Consider the following 20,115-nt stretch of genomic DNA (forward strand, 5'->3'; position numbering starts at 1 on the left):
TAAAGCGGTAGGGGTGGGGAATAGTTGTTTTGTTGGTTTGGGGGGGTTTTAATGCATGGTAAGGAGAAGGCAATGAGAAAGACATAAACTGAGAGTTGTTTTTGTCTTGCAATGCAAGATTTATGGGAATGTTTCAGAAGATAAAAGCTGATCTTCAGTCAGTCACAGTGGAAACAAAGTCACATTAGACAGCTCATTTGCAGTCATGTGCCTATGGCTTTGCACACATAACTTCAGTGTCCTTATATGTATCTGCCCTCTATTTGAACTGCTTGATTCAGCATGCACACAGCGAGGCAGAATATTCTTACAGGGCTGATGTGCAATTCATGGCATATGTGACTTTAAATGATGCCCTTGTGAATGAAAACCAATCTGAATGTAACTGAGAGCGAAGATTTAAGGTTGTTAAATCTCAAGCAGGTATAAAGAATTCCCTTCTTATGAAAGACCTTGCCATATATTTAGTTTTAAAAGGCATTGATGACTCTATTGATAAGTCTGAATGCATAGGACTATTACCTATATATGGAGATATAAGGAAAAAAACCAGCTTCCTGGCATTGCATGACTTTTTTTTTGGCTCAGCTCACATTTACTCTTAGGAATCTCAGAGTTCTCAGTATTAACACTCATCTGGACAGTGCCTGTGTAGATTAATGTTTCAAGACTGTTTGTTCAGACTGGACACTATAAAATTTATTGCAATCTACTGTAGACTATTGCTACTGCATTACTGCATTTTCTTTTTCAGACATTTCTATTAAAACAAAGAATCCGAACATAAAAGTATACATCCGAGTTTTTCAAGGCACTGCAATTATCAACTGGAATGCTATAGTTTTTCTTTCTATTATTATAATTACTTATGATTCCTGAATATGGCCATTGATTTCCACTTTTTATAACTGAGGGCTTTCCAATGACAGTGCTTTATTTTCAGAGCCCTCTCATGACACTTTAAAATAGCAATCTAAACCCAAAACCATTGTTTTACTCTAGATTCAAACCTTCTCCACTGATGTTGGCATAAGATAATCGTGCTTGACAGTGCTTGAATAAATGTTCAGAGGAGGTAGTTGGAAGGGTGAGTGCACCCCATGCACTTCACAGCCAGGTCCAGGACAGCTCTGAGAGCGTGTGGAGCAGGCGGCAGTGCTGCTCTGTCGCAGAACTGTAGAATGGTTTGGGTTGGAAGGGACTTCAGACATTTTCTGGTTTCAGTCCTTCTGCCATGGACAGGGTCACCTTCCACTGGACCAGGTTGCTCAGGGCCCCATCCAGCCTGTTCTTGAACATTTCCAGGGGTGGGGCAGCCACAGATTCCATGGGCAACTTGTTCAGCTTTACAGTCTGTCAGACCTCCTCTATATCCTCCTCAGGTATCCCTCCCCTGACAGAAATACCTTGTCTTCACAATTGTCTATGACAAAACTGGCTCAACAAATACAGGAGATAAAGAAACACAAGCTCAGATAATTAGCAGGGAAGTACATAGAAATGAGGAATTCTCTTAAGTTTCTAAACACAAACAAAGAGATGGAGTCTTTTTGAACTGTGGGTTGAATTCAAAGAAACAGCACAGACTTCATGAAAAGAACTCCATGTCTCTGATGTCCTTTGATTTCAAAGTGTAGGAATATTTTCCCTTTGCATAGCAATGAATTCTTCCCCCTATTTAATCCTGTGTTATAGTTACAATATCTTCCAGGGACATGTCAGTCATTTTTTCTAAGAAATGGTCTAAGTTCATAAACATAAGAGGTTTAATCTCATTGAGTTATCTCAAATCTCAGAAAGATCAGAAGGATTTTCACCCTCAAAATGTAATTTTTACTTCAATAAAACATTTGAACCAGAAAAGTTCTAAAATATATATAACTCAGACTGGACAAGTAAGGCAACTATTCTTGTGAATTTTTGCCTGGAATGAAATGTCCAAACAATAAACTGGCTTTCTGATTTACAGACAATTCCACAAAACCCTGTCTTTCTCTAAGAAATTAAAACCTTTTGTAGTTATTTTCAAAGGAGAATCTGAGAGCACTTCATAAAACACACATAAACCTAGATCTTTGGAATTATAATTTTTCTACTATTGAGTTTGTGCATTTTGAGGCAGGTCCATTTTGATGTCCAGATTAGTGCTATTTGGATATACAGGTTAAATTAAGATTTCTTCATTGCATGTGTTAAAATCTAACAGTTGGCTGGTCTCTGCAAATGATGGTGTTTTGCACAGAGCAAGTGTATGTACCTATCATGTGACAACATTCATCTAAAGCTAAAGCAGCAGCGTAGGAAGAGGAGCATGGAGTTAGTGGCTGATGTGAAAATATTATCTTCTGGCTGGTTTCCAGCAGGGTGACTGATTGTGGTGGCTCTCACTTTCATTACCGCAAGAAAAATTGTTCAATATATTTTAAATGTACATCCAATCTGATAGACATGGAATGTGAATTCAGCCACTTTTTCTCTGACCAGGATCAATATGTCTGCAGCTGACTGGTATTTCTGAAGTTGTATTTTAATTTTTAATAAATCTTCAGAATTGGTTACTTCACCTTTTTATTTTTTTAGCTTTAGTTTACTTCAAGTTTGACACATATTTGTTTTCAAACCATTCATCAATGATGGTTCAGAAGTCAAACATAAGATGAGCTGTAAACTTGATTTATGTTCAAACAGCTTTTCTTTAAAAGGCACCGACCTATCAATCCTCATTGTTTTTAAAGAGGAATATACCAATTTTGATTAAAATGATTTCTTGTTTCTAAAGTGGTGGGGTTGGACAGTGGGGAGGGGAAGGAGTGGCACAAGGGTGGTGAAAATCATAAGCAAAAAAAAAAGAACTGAGAAGGAAAGAGAAAGAAAAAAACAAGAGGGAGGAAGGGAGAAGTGAATCCATGCATGAGTAGATAATAATATCCAGGAACTAAGATTCTTGCCAAGAGACTTGAGAATTCCCTCATGCAAGAATAGGAACCCAAGCACTCTGTTCCTCCTGTGTGACAGCCATGTTGATAAGTACTACCTGGTGGGAAGAGGATCCTCTCTTTATGTTTTTAAACATATTCAAAGGATTTTTGTTCTTTGCATGCAGTACAGAACAGGAAGTGCTTTCAAATTGTAGATTTTTTTTTTTAGGACACGAAAATTATTGCCTTTGTGCATCTATTTTTTTTGTAAAAAAAAGAATAAAAGTTATTTAACTTATTTAACATAGTTGCGAGTTTTATAAATTTTGTTGAGTTCTTGCTATTTAGTAAAATTTTAGAAAGAAAGGAAGAAATTATGCTTTTGCTGTTCAATTTGGTAGATAACTGTGGCTCAATATATCTGTCTGAAAATAATATTGATTTTGATCAGACTCTCACATAGCTTAGTTAAGATGTCATTCCCCATGATTTTAAGGATATGAAAAAGTTTATAGGGGATACATAGGTCTACTCCAGAGTTTCTAAACTAAATGAAGATTGCATTAACTCTGTGTTGTCCATCAATGTTGACTCTCCATAATGGAGAGTGTACACTTGAGAGGTGTAGAGGCAGCTAGAGAAATTGTCACCTCTGCATCACTCCACTGGATTTAATATGCCAGAATGAACCTACATACATTTTCAGGCTAAGAAATGGATCAAATAACAGACACTAAAAGCCCTGTTTGACTGAGGAAAAGTTCAGATCCTCGGATAATTTGATTTTTAAGAACATGTAGTTATTAAGATAACTACATGTTATAACTATTATTATAGTTATCTTTTCCTTGCTTATATAACTCCTATTCACAGTAGTGCCCTACAGTCTAAAGCTCTGGAATGCAGAGAACCCAAGGATTTTTTTATTCTTCTAGACAGATGAAGGAGTTTGCGCTGGGAAATGTGATTGCTTATAGGACAGACATACAAAAGTGTGAGATTAGTAGACATCTAAAGGAATACAATGCTGGGATACTTTCCCCAGTTTAAAATTTTTAGTGTTACATTTCTTACTAAAACTTACATTTCTTACTAGCTCTAACTGGTTACAAACATTGGTAACTACCCCTTTTAAATAAGCATATGACACAATTAACTTCAATTGCATCTTTGTTTTACTATTGATTAGGGAGGTTTTGTACTCCTGGGGGATGGGACAGAGTGCACTCTAAGTAAAATGGGAGGAATGGGTGACAAAGTAGAGAACAGAGATGCTCCTTCAGGAAGCCTTAAAAAGTTGGAGAAAATCATGGAGTCTAATAAAGGCAAAGGCAACATCTTGGTCTAGAAGCAAAGCAGAGCCTGGGACTGACTGAGTAAGAAAAAATCTTTGCATAAATGGTCCTGTCAGCCCAGGTGGACAATAAATGGAGCATGAGTTGGGGAATCCCAACTGCACAGCTCTTGACAAGACGTCAGCCAGCATGTCCAGGAGGGCAATCCTTCCCAGTACTGCAGTGTCTGTGAGTCCACACCTGGGACACTGAGAAATGTTCAGCTTTTTGCTGTTCTAAAAGAATGATGTACTGAACCAAGTCCAGTGCAGAGCCACTGGGTGGTTGGCTGCTGGAACACCCAAAGTGGTGAAATCTACACCCACAGAGATGCTCAAAATATGACTGGAGGAGGTCCTGAAAACCTGCTCTATTGAGCCTGCTTCCAACAGGAGGCTGGGTCACTTGGCTTCCAAAGGATTCTTCCACCCACATGCTCCTGTTATTCTGATACATCAGTTATGTGTCTAATTTATTGTTTTCAGTAGCATTTTATTTGTTAAATTATGTATTAAATTTCATAAATTAAACTGGACATTAATTTTATAACAACTTCATCCTTCTGTTGAAGGACAACTTATCTCCACATCCTGGGCCTTTTCATTTAGAAGTAGAAAGCTTCTTAGAGACCTGAGATACAGGATCATAAAAGTAATGTTGTTCTTTGCTTAAAATGCTGGTTTCTAATCTACTTATTCATTGCATTCATATTAACTCCACAAGTTACTACATCTTTACTTACAATGAGGGAACTTTGCTCACAGTTTCAAAACAGATTTAGAAAAACAGTGACTCAGAAGACATTATCTGATGAATAGTAATTGAGTTGAGAATGACAGAAATGCAAAATTAAATTTAAATTCATAGTGGATGTTTAAAAAATGGCAATGTACTGACGAATTATGAGCCTTTACAGAGAAGTTAAGAAATGGGAATGACTAATTTTACAGTTTAAGAAAAAAATATATTTTGAATCCTTTTCCCTTCCACCCACTTTAGCCTTTAAGGGAAAAAAAAATAGAGAAAAACAGATAAAAAGAATTAACATTGGTGTAAAAAGAAGTAGCAAGCCAGAGATGGTGCCAAAAATCTTTCAGCTCTCTCCAAAGCCTGTAGTGCAGAATGATTTCCCATAGAGACTAGGAGCTGTAAGAAGAATTAACTGAGAGAAGGTTTTTGGACCAAGTACACGTGTTTTACCACTCTGCTGAATTTTGATTTATTGCTAGGTCTGATGGGTTAACACCTCTGATACCAACTGAGTGGGTTTATGCTCTTATATATAAAGGATAATCTCTGTAAAGCAGAAACATGAGTTGATAATGGTTCCATTCTGTAATTGTTGCAAAGTTGAAATTAATGCAGTACCTTTTAAAAAACGTTGATAATTTACTAAAAGACCAGAGGAAACATAATGAAGAGAATGCAAATAAACTTCCCCTGCTATTCCACTGACAGGAGACAAGTGTGTTTAGTAGATTAAGCCCATACACATATGGGTATGTGTGTGTGTCAGTAAGAAAAGGAGCATTGATTTTGACAAGTTGAAGGGAACAAATATTCTAGAGCTATATCAAAATGTCAAATGTATTTTAAATCTGCGACAGCCCATAATCTGTGTTAGAAACTGAAGTATGAATTGATGTTGAAAAGCAGAATATCAAAATGTTGCAGGTGACTTTAAAAGTTGGAAATTTCCCATGAATATTTACTACCAGTATTAAAGGGGAAAAAAAAATTGTTTCATATGGCATGCACTCCTCTCTCAGACCTAGTAAAAAGTACAGTTGCTAACAACAACAAAAGTAGTAATAATCAATGTCACTTCTATGAATCGAGTGAGCAGATGTTGTATTTAGTAGAATAAGATGATTTATTTACATGCATGGTTTAAACACACTTCAACAACCTTCAGAAAGTTTTTTACCACTACAAAACTCATTCTATTCCATTATTGCATAAAGTCTACTAATATTATTTCAGGGTAGACTAAAAAGAAAAGAGAAGCCATTGTATTAGGAATCTTGACATTATTTCATTGTATCCATTCCTTGGATTCTGAAAACTTATCTAGTACTCCACTTTACAAAGTTTCAGTGTTGGGAATATCTTTCAAATAAAATTGTCATCAAATATTCTTAATTGGTTTACAGTAACTTATGTTATTTATCTTTTAATGACTATACCTTATAGGAAAGTAATTAAATATAACAGCAAACTTAAATTCTGGATAATATTTAACAAAAGAGAAAATAGCAACATCAGTGCATTTTTGGTTTGGGTTTTTTTTTCTGGTGGGTTGGTTTGGGGTTTTTTGTTGTTTTTGTTTTATTGCTTGGTTGCTTTTTTTTGGTGGGTTTGTTTGTTTGTTTGTTTTTGTGGGGGTTTAAAGAAATTGCTTTCTTAACACAAAGGCCTTTAATTTTAGTGCAACATTTACTGCCTAAGCAAAAACATTTACAGCAACTGAAGGCATGAACATTATTAAAACAAAAGAAAACCAAAGCCTTCTTGAAAGACTAGGTGTAAAACCAAGTCTTAGCCTACTCAAAAATAATCAGAACACTACATATGTGAATTTCTTTCTTTTCTAGCACCACTAACAGATAAACCACCAAAGCTTTTACACCCCCTGGAGAGTAAGCTAACAGTTCAGGAGACCCAGTTAGGTAAGTAGCAAACATAACCTCTGTTCAAACTGTATGAAGGAATTTGATGTGTTAATGTATGATGGTAATGTGATGGCATGTTGACATTAATAATTTAATTGAAAAGACATCAGACACATGTTGATTCCATGCAGAGATGTAGGATATATCATTGACGAGATTGTTGTTGACAAAAAAATCTTAATAATTAATACTGCATGCTAAGCTTTTGGTTACTGATACTAGGTTTTATCTTGATGAAAGTCAAACAGTGACCAGAGTATCTGAACTTTTCTTTTTAAACTTTCCCTTCTCTGTATATTTATACATACTTACTCTGGGATTCATTGGGATTTTGTGATTTAAGTTCTGCTCAGAAGATTTCTGTGCTTTGTTGGCAGCAAAGATATTCGGTAGTTACAAAGGTTGTGCTGGGCAAATCATCCAGCAAGCAGTAGTGGTATCATAATAGCATCTGATAATTCTGAATGTATGGATATTTATGCATAGGTGAATGAAGAGAAATTCATGCATGAAGAAAGCATTTTGTTTCACTATTTCTAGTCTAGTGGATGGTGGGTATGATTGGTCATTTTCACATCCTACTGGTGCAGAGGTAATGAAGGCTCCAAAACTGAGTGCATGTGTTACTAGATTTTGCAGCATATAGCAATTTATCTCTTTTGTGGATTGGCAATGAGGGCAACTTGTAAGAAACAAACAGTAGGTTACCCTGGAATTATGCTTTGGTGTCAGAACAGTAACCTATTGATAGATTTTCTAGCATGTTGGCTACAGGAGAAAATGGAAACCAATCTGGTAGAAACAATTCTTGTAGGAAAAAGTATATATAAATCTCATAGAAAAAAATACTGTGAGTAAAGCTCAGTACATTCTGCAACACAACATCAGAAAAAGCAGAAGGCTTGCAAATTAATTCTGACAGTCATTGGCAGAGCATTTTATGGTGATTACCAGCTTATGGCTAATAGTGGCCAGAGAATAATTCATATTTTCTTTGATAATAGTAAACTATTAATTTGAATGATTCAGGCTATGCAGGTAAATTTCTGATATGCTGATATACAGGGTTTTTTTGAAATTATTATATAGAAAAGGAGATGAGTAGCGTGTTTCCTTCTAGAGCTACTTGCTATTTTTCTGAAGGTATTGTTTCTGATTAACTCAATCAAAAAATCATTCCTGTATGCCAGTCCTAAATGATTTTAGGTTGTTTGAACACAAGACTAGGGAACAGAGAACAAAGTGACTGCACATTTGTTTTTAACTGATGTTGCTTACTGAGATATTTTTGATGAAAAAAAAAGAAAAAACAAAACCAAAAGGCAGAACCTTTCTGGGTTTTGATGTTGTTCTGCTAAATATACTGTATGGTGAAACTATTTCAATAGGATGGTAATTATTAATGGCTAGCTAGAGGCTTTTTGTCTATGAGTTTTAGAATTTGTCTCAGTTTTGATTTCTCATAGTTATAGAAAAAAAATCAAATAATTTGAAAAGAACTGTGTTTGAAAAAGACACCTTTGAGAAAACTAAAGAGCCTTTGGTAAATATAGAGTTAACTTCAAAACATCACTTTCAGACACAGATGGGAAAGTCTGACCATAAATTAATGTGATGTTACAGTACTTAGCCTTTTATCAAGAAGCTACAAGAATTTATTAATTTGTTGTTTAAAAGCCTGTAAAACAGCTGTGAGAACTGGAACAAGTGAAAAAAATTGATACTTCCCTAACATAAAAACTGTGTTTTTCTGCTCTTAGATTTAATGCCTTAGTCCTGCTGGTTAACCTTTGAAAGGTCTGTGTTTCCCTGAGGAAAGCCAGTGCTCATCTCTGAGGGTCAGTTCATACCTTGCAGAGATGCAGAATATTTTAATGTTGGAATAATGCCAAGGTTCACTTAGCTGTCAAAGCTAGGAGAATCCTACTCAGCTGACACTTGGGGTGGCCACATTTTGTGACCAGTCTAGACACTGCCAGGAAATGTTAGTCTTCCAGAATGTATCTGGAATGGTGTGTTTGTCCCTTACTTGGAAAATAAAAGTGTTGGTGGATTCTGGAGAAGTGGAATGGGTGGTATTCCCATTCCTAAAGTGAAGACAGAGCAAGGAACTAGGAGCCTGGGGCAGACCAGGATTTCTTTAGCAGGCCACCAGCTGCTGGGGACCTGGGGCAATTCCTGCTCTCCTGCCACATTTCTGTCCTTCTCACCGCACAGTCCTCCAGCTGGAGCTGGAAATGTAAGAGGTTATGTGTGTGTGAGGAAATGTTCTGGGAGGTCATACCTACCTTACAGGGATGTGTGTAGCTCCAGGTGCACATGATGTACTGAAAAGTCAGTGGTGATGGTTCACCTCCAAACCTTCCCTTGTGGAGCAGTGCTGGGCACAATTCTGGGGAAGATCTCAGTAATACCAGTGTACTTCCATTGAAAGAGCTACTGGAATTCAGTTCCTAAACAGAACACCTCCATGCAGTATCAAACTAGAGGTTTATCCAACTCCCAAGGCACATCTAGGACACATCTTATTCATTTGGCTTCAGCACTGCTGGGTGACAGACATGTGAGGCATGGTGGGCTCTTCTACACACAGCAGTTAAAGCTGATGCCATGGGACCACACACCTGTTGTGCCATTATCTTGCTTGGCTTCCATAAAACATCAGAGCAGGATGTGACTGCAGGGAGGAGTTTCTCTGAGGGGTGACTGATATGGCTTTAGTCAGGCTTGCTAAGGCAAAAAGTGAGAAACCAGAGCTGGAGAATCTGCACTCCTCAGTCCTAGGAACCCACAGGCTCCCAAGGTGCCCAGGTCATCCTGAGTTGTTTGAGGAAAAGGTGTCAGGCTCTTCAGCTGGTATTTGGGAGTGTGTTAAGCATGGCTGTACTGCAACTAGCAACTTTAGAGAGTCACAGGAATATTGATATATCATCATAAATATCTGTTTATTGCACTGAATAGTAACCAGAAACTCATGAGATAGAAGGACAGGATAAAAATTGAAGGCAAATTTAATTTCTCAAAGGTTTTTCATATAAAATACCGTGGGAGAGTTAAGGAATAAAGTACAGAAATCTAGATGAAGAAAGAAAGATTAGTTTCTGGACTTTATGTTTTCTGTTTGTTACTTTACTTCCAATTTTGCAATCAATCACTTAACCCTGATGCAAGGATAAAAACTGCTAATTACATTTAAGCTTTTCTCCTGTGAAAAAGGCTTTTAGGTAGATATGTGACCCCACTACAAACTACTTCTTTGGAAACAACAACTCCAGATAAAATATTATGTTAAATACACTCTTCAAAACATTGTGTCCTGCAAAGCTTGGAGCTGTAAGAAGATGAAGAGAGTTTTCAGCTCTGAGCCACTCTGTGGTCTGGCAGCAGCATGGGCCAGGGAGAGAAAAGCTGGCAATGAGCAAGAGGCCAAGGGAGGCAAGGCATGGGAATGAGGAACATAATGAGCAAGGAACTGAGTTTTAAAATATTCTTTTTCTTACCTTCAACATGCTAACCAAATCAAATGTACAAATCCCTGATAACATAATGATGATGAAAACACAAACCTGAAAACATTAAAGCAGACCTGTCCAGGAAGGAATTAATTAACACTGTTCCTTATATATCAGAAATCCTAAAATTTTGGCTAGCTATATTTTTAATTATAGAGTCATGCATATGTTATGTATTTATAATATATATATATAATATCCATTATATAAAATTATTTTTTTAAATTATATTCTGGGGGGGGTTTATTGGTAAGTTCTGAGTCTCTTCAGTTTCATCTTTCAGTGTTTTTCACACCAACACTGTCCAATATCTGTCCCCTTCAAGGAAACAAAGAATACTATTAGCCTGACTCAAAAAAGTCTGACTTTAGTAACCAGCTGGTTCCTGTCACATTACTAAAGAAGACAAATGTGATTCCACAGAAGACAATAATGGATCTGGATTTAAAAATTACAAAACATGAAATAATTATTTTAAACACTTCACAAGCTAGTTAGCCTCTGTCCTCCCCACTTTTTCAATGTGTCTCCTGGTTCTGCACAGGGCTGCAATTTGACATGCCAAAATTCACCCAGAAAAATAAAGCTATTGTTGAATTATTTTTAGCTAAGTAGGCGTGATGTTAGAAAAGAGAAACAAACAAACAAACAAACAAACAAACCAAAAACCCCACAAACAATCAAACAAAAAAGGAACAAAGTATTTCCAGCACAATATGAATAGACCTAAAAGGAAAGTTTGTACAGGAACCAAGAGACTTTCCCTGTCATCTGGAAAAAGTGAATTTTCCTAAATTTTATCCAACCCAAAATATTACTTGTGACCAACTAATTTTTTTTATCTAGGACATTGTTTTGATAAAATTTAATTAAGTATCATATAGTGAATTGGGGATTTCTTCTTTCTCACCCTTCCCTGCACAGATTCAAAAAAAATTTTCATTGAACTACTTTTAGTACATTATTTCTAAGGTAGCAATATAAAACAGCTCCCCCATCAGGGACAGAAGAAAGCTGGTTCATTTACAGAATTGTATTGTCCTAAAAATCTTCCACAGAAATTGACCTTGTTAGTGACAAAAGCCATCCTTAACTAGATTAGTCAGTAGATGTATAAATAAATTAACTAAAGTGATATGCAATAACTAGCAATCAGTGACTCTTTTCAGGACAGAAATGGAATTGAAAGAATATTGAGAGTTTTAATTTCTTCAGATCACATGTAAACTCTCTCTTCACTCTGCAACACAAACATATTTTTTTCATTATATGAAGGATTTCACATTTATATGATTATAAAAGACAGACATCAACTGTCTTTGAACAAAATCAAACTTTTTTGATCATGTGTATCAATTGGACACATGCTCTTTGATATATTCTATGATCAGATTAACATAATATGGGCAACAGTCTCACATGAGAATAATTAAAACTGAAAATTCAAAATTTACTTCCCCAGGGCCATTTAATTTTTTAAAATATTTATCTAAGAGCTTGGATTATCCTTTTAAAAACCAACTTAGAGTGTTTTGAAAAAAAAAAAAAAAAGAAAAATTAAAAATAATTTTTTCTATTTGAAGTATTTATTGCAAAAAGTTAGATTTAAACAAGCTAATGTTTTTAGAGTTTTTGTTTCATTGAGAATTTTAAAACCTCACTGTTCTGAAACATTTTGGTTTAATATTATATTAATTCCTGGGCTATACTAACCTAGTAAAACATTAGAAAAAATCTTTGGTGAAAAACTCACATAGTTAATGTCTTAATTGCAGACTAGTTCATAAAAAGTGAAATATTTGAAATCTAGTGTAAATAGATAAAGAATATATATGCTATCAGCATATGGAAAGAAACAAGTAAAACCATGACAAAACCTCAAGCAAACAAACAAAAACAAAGAAACAAAACTTAAAGTGTTTTTGACAATTTTTCCTACCAAGATACCAATGAAAATATAAACCGACCATTCAGGAAAATCTTACACAGGGAAATACTAATCTGATTGGGACAGAAGTTTGTATTTTGCTGTTAACTTTGGTGTCTTTTAGGCAATGGTGATAGTTGGATCTGCCAAGCAGCTCAAGCCCTGTTGTTGTAGGCTCTGAGGACCATTATGGGAGAGACACATTGAGGATGGAGAGCCTGTGAAGTGTCAGAAGCAGCAATAACAGCAGTGAGGGGGTTTTAGTCAGGTTAAGCAAATTTAGTAAATGTCTTATTATCTGCTTTTCTATAAATGTGCTCAAACAGGATCAATTGGTTGGAAGGGAAGAAATTATTTTTAGAAAGTTCTCTTTATTTCTCTGAAGCAGGGCTATTAGGAAGTTCAGAACATCAAAATACCTTCTTGAGCATGTATGTATGGTTTCTTTTCAGTCAAACCATATGCAACCTGACCAAAACTGCATACAGATTCTCTTGCACGTTCTACTTTAAACAAGGAAAATAAGTTTTCATTTTATTCTTGGCATTTTCAGCTCAGCTTTCAAATGCCAAAGGCAGAAGCATAATATTAAAGTGGGCTCCCAAGAAGAGTCTTCACTTAGGAAAAATTAAAAAAAAATCTAGGTAAGAGGATGATAAGGGAATTTTTAATCTCTAAAATCTGACTATCCCAAAAAAAAAAAAAAAAGTGTTTGCAAGGTACCCTACACTCCCTTCTTAAAACTCTTAACCTTCAGATTGCATTAATCCAACTATTCTGTAGCTGAGGCTGTCCATGAAGGGCCTAATAGGGCCTTTACTGAAAGGACAATGAGTCAGAAACATTCAACTGCACTAAGGAAAAGTTTGTGGTTACAGCTCAGTGACAACATGTCAACTGATTTTTGGTCTACTCTTTTCCCTAATTTAATCAAATCCTAAAAAGTCATGGTTAAGATATTAAAAATAGCATATATATTTTAAAGCCTTCTTTTACTCTCTTCATGAATTTTTGTGTGTCTGAGAATAAATATATATGCATGTATACCAAATCTCTCCCTATATATATTCATTTATTTACATATAGACAAAATTTGACATTGAATCTGTTCAAATTTTATCCCACTTTATCAATGCTTTCTCTGGGACACATCTGATTTATTGGTGGAAGATAAAACTTTTTTATTTGTGCTAGGTTATAATCCATTGAGAAATGTCTGCTCTAGAGTGCTCTATAGCATACTTTTCTGTGTTAAACATCTCAAAAAGATTTAATGAAATCAAAAGTGTCTGTTCAGTATCTCTGTAACTATGTCAATTTGATTCTTTATGTACTGACTAGATATATGAAAATTTTCTATTTCCTATTGCTGGTGCAATACAACTCAGTTTATTTTAAAATATGAGAGAAGACTTGGCATATCAGTTGGATAATCCTGGATAGTTTACGACTTAAATAACCAAAAATAATATGTTCCTTACTCTTGGAGTGAAATATTCTCAGATACAGCAAAACCTTTGTAGGAATACTCTGTGGCAGACAGCAGGATATAAATTATTGTAACCAAGATTATATTAAGTACACACAGCAATAAATGCAATTTAGGCACATATAGTACATTATTTCATGTGAAATTCTAGTCCTAGAAAGACTTTAATTTCATACATTTAAGAAATCAGGAATCATATTGTTCTGTGATAGTTTTTTGCCAAATTTTTTGTTTCAAGCTGTACTCAGTGTTTCTGAATTATATGTAGGGACTTCATCATATATAATGACAAAAAACAAAAGAGTGTTTATTTGTGTTAAAAAAAACCCAAATCATCATACAATGATGATGCTATGCACAAGCGTTAAAATATTAAACAGCAAATGTCAAACTCAAAAGTTTAATATTGTGTACCATCATTTATAACTGTATTTAAATTAGCTAACTCCTTCAGAATGTCTTGCCACAGGGATACAGTTCTCTTGTGAGCAGCAAAGTTAATCATACATAAAGCTCATCTCAAGAATAATGTATTGGTGAAATGACAAATATTAGTACAATTCTTACTCAGGAATTTACAGTTTTTACAGGAATTAGTCTGTTTTCCACTCTAGAATAAATGCTTTCCAGCCTTACTGGTAAAGTCAGCATGTGCTCATGCAGTTCAAAGAAGGAGTAGTTTTACATGAAGCTGCACTGAACACTGTTTTTGTCTTAGACATACTGGGGATTTGTATTTACATTTAGTGCTGCACACAGGTTTCATTCTGAAAAATCCATCTAACTCTGCATGCATTCTTAATAGCAAAAATTATCAGGGATTTGGGAGCTTGTCAGGTCACTAGAAAATGGAAGGTTGTTTGAAGGAACACTGAGGTTCTGAAGGGCTTAAATGCTTTTGATAAATTCTTACAGTTTAGAACATAGTAGTGTGAATATTTTGAAGCAATCAGCTGAACAGGATCTTTTTTTATATTTGTTAACATATGAGTAACACTGAGACTCCAGATTGTGCATTCTGAAGTGCTATTCTTGTCTGTTTTCATAAGATATTAGGGATGAATACACAGGCTATAAAATTTCAAGTTATAATCAACACATATTTTTAATAAATATCCAATTTGTTACCTATGTAATTTTACATAATTAATATCTGAGGAACTTGAAAATAAAAATAGAACGTACTCACAGAAATTCAACTTGATGCCACACAGCATAATTGATATTAAAAAGTGAAAATAATTCCAACAGTTTACATATGGCATGTATTATAAAGCTTTATATAGCATTTTTTTAGTAATGAATGCATGAAGAACTATAGGTCAATGCAGTCCTTTGTTTTGGGATAAGCTTGAGAATATTAGGATAAACATGGTTATTAGTCTAAATTTCATATTGACAAATAAGACTGGCAGTGTGTTCAACATTCACGTGCCAGCCATAACTGGTGTCCTGTATCTGTCTGAGAATGCTTTAAAGAGTTATAACAAAAGGTAACACAGCAGTATTTTCCACAGTCTGTCCTCTTTTAATTTGTTATTCTTTTGCCTGAGGTAAAATTCTGACAATGGACTACTTAGGAACTTCTGTTCTTTTCCACACAAGGAAGTCAAATATCACCTGAAACAAGAGGTTTATCGAACACTTCGTTTTCATGCCAGTCTGAAAGTATACACAAATAAAAGACCAAATGCAAAACACCCCGGGTGTTAAACACTTTTTTCACTGCCCAGAGGTAACTCTTGAGAACCATGGAGCTAGGAAGTTAAAGGAGAGAGAAGGCATTCAGTTCAGTAAACCCCAAATTTAAATTTACAGGATTTTTTTGTGTTTGTGAGGCTTGAGTGTTTACCTAGAGCTCTGCAGCAAATGTCACCTTCCAATGAATCAGTAATTTCAGCTGCTTAGAGTGTCCTTCACCTAGTTATGTGTTATATTACCAGTATGCTGGTGTCATTCCAACAGCTAGTTTACAACAACTGAAAACACTGGAAAAAAATATTAGTAGAATTTTATACTAACCATGAAATAAAATGTATCAAGTAATTATTCACGTTCACTACAGAAATAAATGAAGCACATACTTCAGTTAACCACATTAGGCTTATTTAGAAAAATTTATAACAACCATTGCAAAATTACTTCACTGAACACTTATGTAATGAATAGATAGGAGATGGGAGGCTGTGGGGTTATAAGTTTAGTTTCTTTCACAGCTTTCAAAGCAATTAATTTGAAGTAATAAATGCTTGTAATTTTTAATCATTCATTCGCGGTCAGATTTTCACGAGATATCCAAGAGCATGCATGGTACATTTCTCCTCATTGAAAATCAAAAGAGGACTAGCTTCTTGGTGCTGATGTTTTATGTTTAGAGATTGATCCAAAGATACCTATAGGTTTATAGTAGAGAATTTTTGTGGGTTTCTTGTGTGTGGTTTTAATCTCCCATAAGTTTATATTAAACAGAGAATTCATCCCACTTAAGTCAAAATTAGAGGATTTCTGTTTGGAAGACCTTTTCAACTCTTAATAAAGATTTTCAACACTCATATAAAGGAAGACAACTCAAAAACACAGCAACTAATATTTCATTTTTTTTAACCTTTTACAAGTAGCAGTTAACACAGCTGATATCTTATCATAGCAACATTATCCAAAGTGCCATTTACAGTCTCCCAATGCTTTGGAAAGGTCAGGCACTTAAAAAAGCTTATAAATGCAAATATTTTCCATTATGCGATGCTCAAATTGGATTGTTCTTCTTAGCAAAAACAAACAAACAGAAGTTACATTTAGAAAGGGAAAATCCAAGACAAAATATTTTGGAACTGCTGTTAGGGAATAAATTATCTTTAGGGTTTTTTTTAGAATGTTCAGACTAATTTACTTACTATAGTGAACACACATACAAATGTGCTACCAACAATGATAGTTCAACCTAAATCAAAAACTAAAATGACGACTAAAATGTTATTGTAGTAGTTACTGGAGAGACACATACAAGGCATAACCCAAGTGTCTTTGAAAGACTGTTCTGAGAGTTGGTACCCATTACAATTCATAGCCTGAATTTTGGTTTTATAAATACTCACATTTATAAAAACTCACATCTTTTCTCAGAGTTGTTTTCTTTGGAGAGTTCCTTATATCAGTCTGTCCCTGAGGAAAGGAGGAAAATGGAGGTAGAAAAAGGAGTGTGGTTTTCAGGGCAGACTGAGACAGCAGTTCAAGAGGAAAGTGACTGTTCAGGCTCCTACTTTTACAGCAGAAAGGGGCCTGGGGAGGAGGAAAGTTATGGTACTGTTTCCTGCAATTTCTGGACATGCAAACCCATTGGTCTTGTTGTTTTTCTGTTTAAAATGATTCTGACACAGTTACCTTGAAAGAAAAAAATACCCAAAAACCCCCTACAAAAATCCCCTTTTAGAGCAAGATGCACAAATCCCATTAAGATGCCTAACTTCTGCTGCTGCCAATACCTTTGTGTTCCTGCTATTTATACACCATGATAAGTGTTCACTTTTTTCAGTTGATTCCTCTGGCTCAAATGGGCTCCTGAATTAGTCAGTAGAGCCTCTTGAGAGGACACAGTTTCACCTGGCAGCTATGCCAGCCATTAATGGTGTGATGTTTCATGATTGCTTTAAAGAAGTGTAAATCTGTGCTGCTCTGACACCTGCCTCCCCCCACACTCCTCTTATTTCATCCAGCTTCAGCACTCTGCCTTACAGGGCTGAAAAGCAATTTAAAGGAAAGGAAATCAATTTAAGCTGGATAACTTTCTATACTGATGGTGACATGAGTGCAGCAAACCCTCATGCCAATCCATGGTGAGAGTGGGAATTGCAGCCAGGGAGAAAAGGTGGAAGAAGGTGTTTTGGCTCAAACTGATTATGAAACCTCACTCTAAATCTACACTTGGTCACAGTAACTTCCCAAGAAATGTCAATTTAGATCAAGAGGCACTTGCATGACATAAATCATATCACACCAGAGTGGAACTGCTTTGCAGCAACCTGCATCTTCCCATCAAGGTGGCTTTCCCTGGACTTTGGCAAACTGACAGCTTGTTCCATTCCCTGTATAGGGTTTTAGAGTATTTTTCTTCAGACATCTGGGATGACATACCTGAACTTGGAGTGTGTGAATGTCTCCTTTCATGATACCTCTAATTGACAGGTGAATGAATGTCAAATTCCAAAAATATATTCAAATACGGCTTTCAGAAACATTGTGCACTGGACTATTTAACAAGAAGAATTTTATTAGAGGAAATGGAAAAGGTGTGGTATATCACAGAAATTTATAGCCCAGGTCTTCTAAGGTGTTTACATTTTTGACTGCTAAATTTGTTGAAATGTAGCTCCATTTATTAGGATGTGTTAATGGTTAATGTGTTAATGTTCTTTCCCATGACATGGACATCATTATTTTGATATTATTCAAAGCTGTATTGAATCACACTGCTACTTAATTGACTATCTGGTATCCAGTTAAAGAAGCTTGAGAGCAAAGCAGACATTTAACTGTGATAAAAGGAAAAAGGGTATTACTCATACCAACTTTTTAATTAGATGTTAAGTTAACTTTGTTTATCCATTGTTCTTGCTCTATCTCCTTTTTACTCATCAATATGAGTAACAAGCATAATGGATGATGGTTCTTTTTTTTCTGCAGAAGTGCACATGATAGATTAGTGATACTGAGAACAATACAACAAATAATTTTTGATGTCCATACTTCCACAGCTCAGCAAAATTGAAAGATAAAATATCATCTTCCTAAGTTAAAATTATTTGGTACTTTTTCAGTCTCTTAATGCTGTCATGTCAGAAGACTTTTAGGCATTTTTTAGTTGTTCCTCTAAGTGGCGTGAAAAAAATAAAATTGTTTCTGCATTTGAAACATTGCTTTATTATGAAAAATGCACTGATTTTAATACATCCTACAACAGTAATGTTGTTGACTCAACCGTATCTGTACAATACATTGAAAAAGTATAATACATTGAAAAGTTACAATATATACAATACATTGTATGGTTATTGTAAAAATTGAGTGATATCTTATTTTTACTTTTGTCTGACTTTATGTTGCAGGCAATTATCAGTGAAAATGGTTTCAAATTAGTCATTTTTAATTTGTAATGTTTTGCAGTTTTTTTCCCTTTCAGTCAAAGCTATATTTTTCTTCAGGAAAATTGAGCTGCTGTGTCCTCACTGCTCATGCCAAACTACCAAAGCCCCACTCTCACTGTGTTCAGTGAGTCTTTGTACACATCCTTTTCCCAACTCCAAATTCCTGTAATTAGAAAATAGAATTCCAGCCTGAAGCAAACCAAAGGTGAAGACTGCACCAAGTCAGTATCTCTATGAGTTTGAAGATCCCCTCTGCTGAACTTTTCTTGTCATTTAGAAGTGTTATCTTTATTATTGCAAGATGGTGTCACTGCCTGATCCATCTCCCACCCCTCTGCAGTACCCCTGGCCCTATCTCTGGCTTTGCTTTGTGGCAATCTGTTAACAAGTGTGGGTGAGGACCAACTCCTCTGAGCTGTCATAATATCCCAAGGCATGAAATGCAATTCATGAGGATCTGTGTCCCAAATTCAGTATGATTCATTCCGAATTAACCTAACGGATGAGGAGATACAAATTGTTGAACTGCCAGTAGCAATTTACAAGGAGCCCACGGTTGAAAAACTAAGGGCTTCAGTAGTTTGAGATGTCTAAAGAGGGAAGCTGGTGCAGGTATTGCTGGTTACTTAATTTGGGTCTCAAGTGGGACTGACTTGTAGATGAGCTGAGTCTCAGTACTTGACCCCAGCAGCACTGGAAGGTGTTGTGGAAGGTAAATCATTGCTGAAGTTTAAGGCTGTGGGGTTTTCTTTGCTTTCCAAAAGGCTCACAGTATGGGTTATCACTTGCTGTGGCACAAATGTTTTGCAATTCTTTGAACCATGGTACCACATTTATGATTTCAAGAGCAATATAGAATCCTTACTAAATCATCTAATATCATGTTAGTCTATTCAATATGCAACAGCTTCTTCACAGTTAGTAATGATTAGTTTATTTATTTATGGTCAGTAATTTACCTACCCCCAAATACATTATCTATCACATAGGCAAATGTTGTGGATAAATTTGCCTTTTATACGAAAATACAACATGATATTATATTTGAATTAAAACTCTGGGGTTATTTGAAAATTAATTAGGAAACCCAACACAGACAAAAAATTATTACCAGTTGTCTAA

The 20,115-nt window shown here is 35.4% G+C and overlaps 1 protein-coding gene across 1 annotated transcript in view; it reads left to right on the forward strand.

Annotated features, from left to right (window-relative positions):
* Positions 1 to 20,115, forward strand: part of IL1RAPL1 (interleukin 1 receptor accessory protein like 1) — a 584,747-nt gene that overhangs the window by 421,656 nt on the left and 142,976 nt on the right. The window contains exon 5 of the mRNA XM_050980007.1: positions 6,847 to 6,921. Coding sequence (XP_050835964.1) covers positions 6,847 to 6,921 — 75 coding nt within the window. The remainder of the gene's footprint in view (positions 1 to 6,846; positions 6,922 to 20,115) is intronic.

The sequence above is a fragment of the Serinus canaria genome, chromosome 1 (genome assembly GCF_022539315.1).
Source record: "Serinus canaria isolate serCan28SL12 chromosome 1, serCan2020, whole genome shotgun sequence".
NCBI classification, from domain to species: domain Eukaryota; kingdom Metazoa; phylum Chordata; class Aves; order Passeriformes; family Fringillidae; genus Serinus; species Serinus canaria.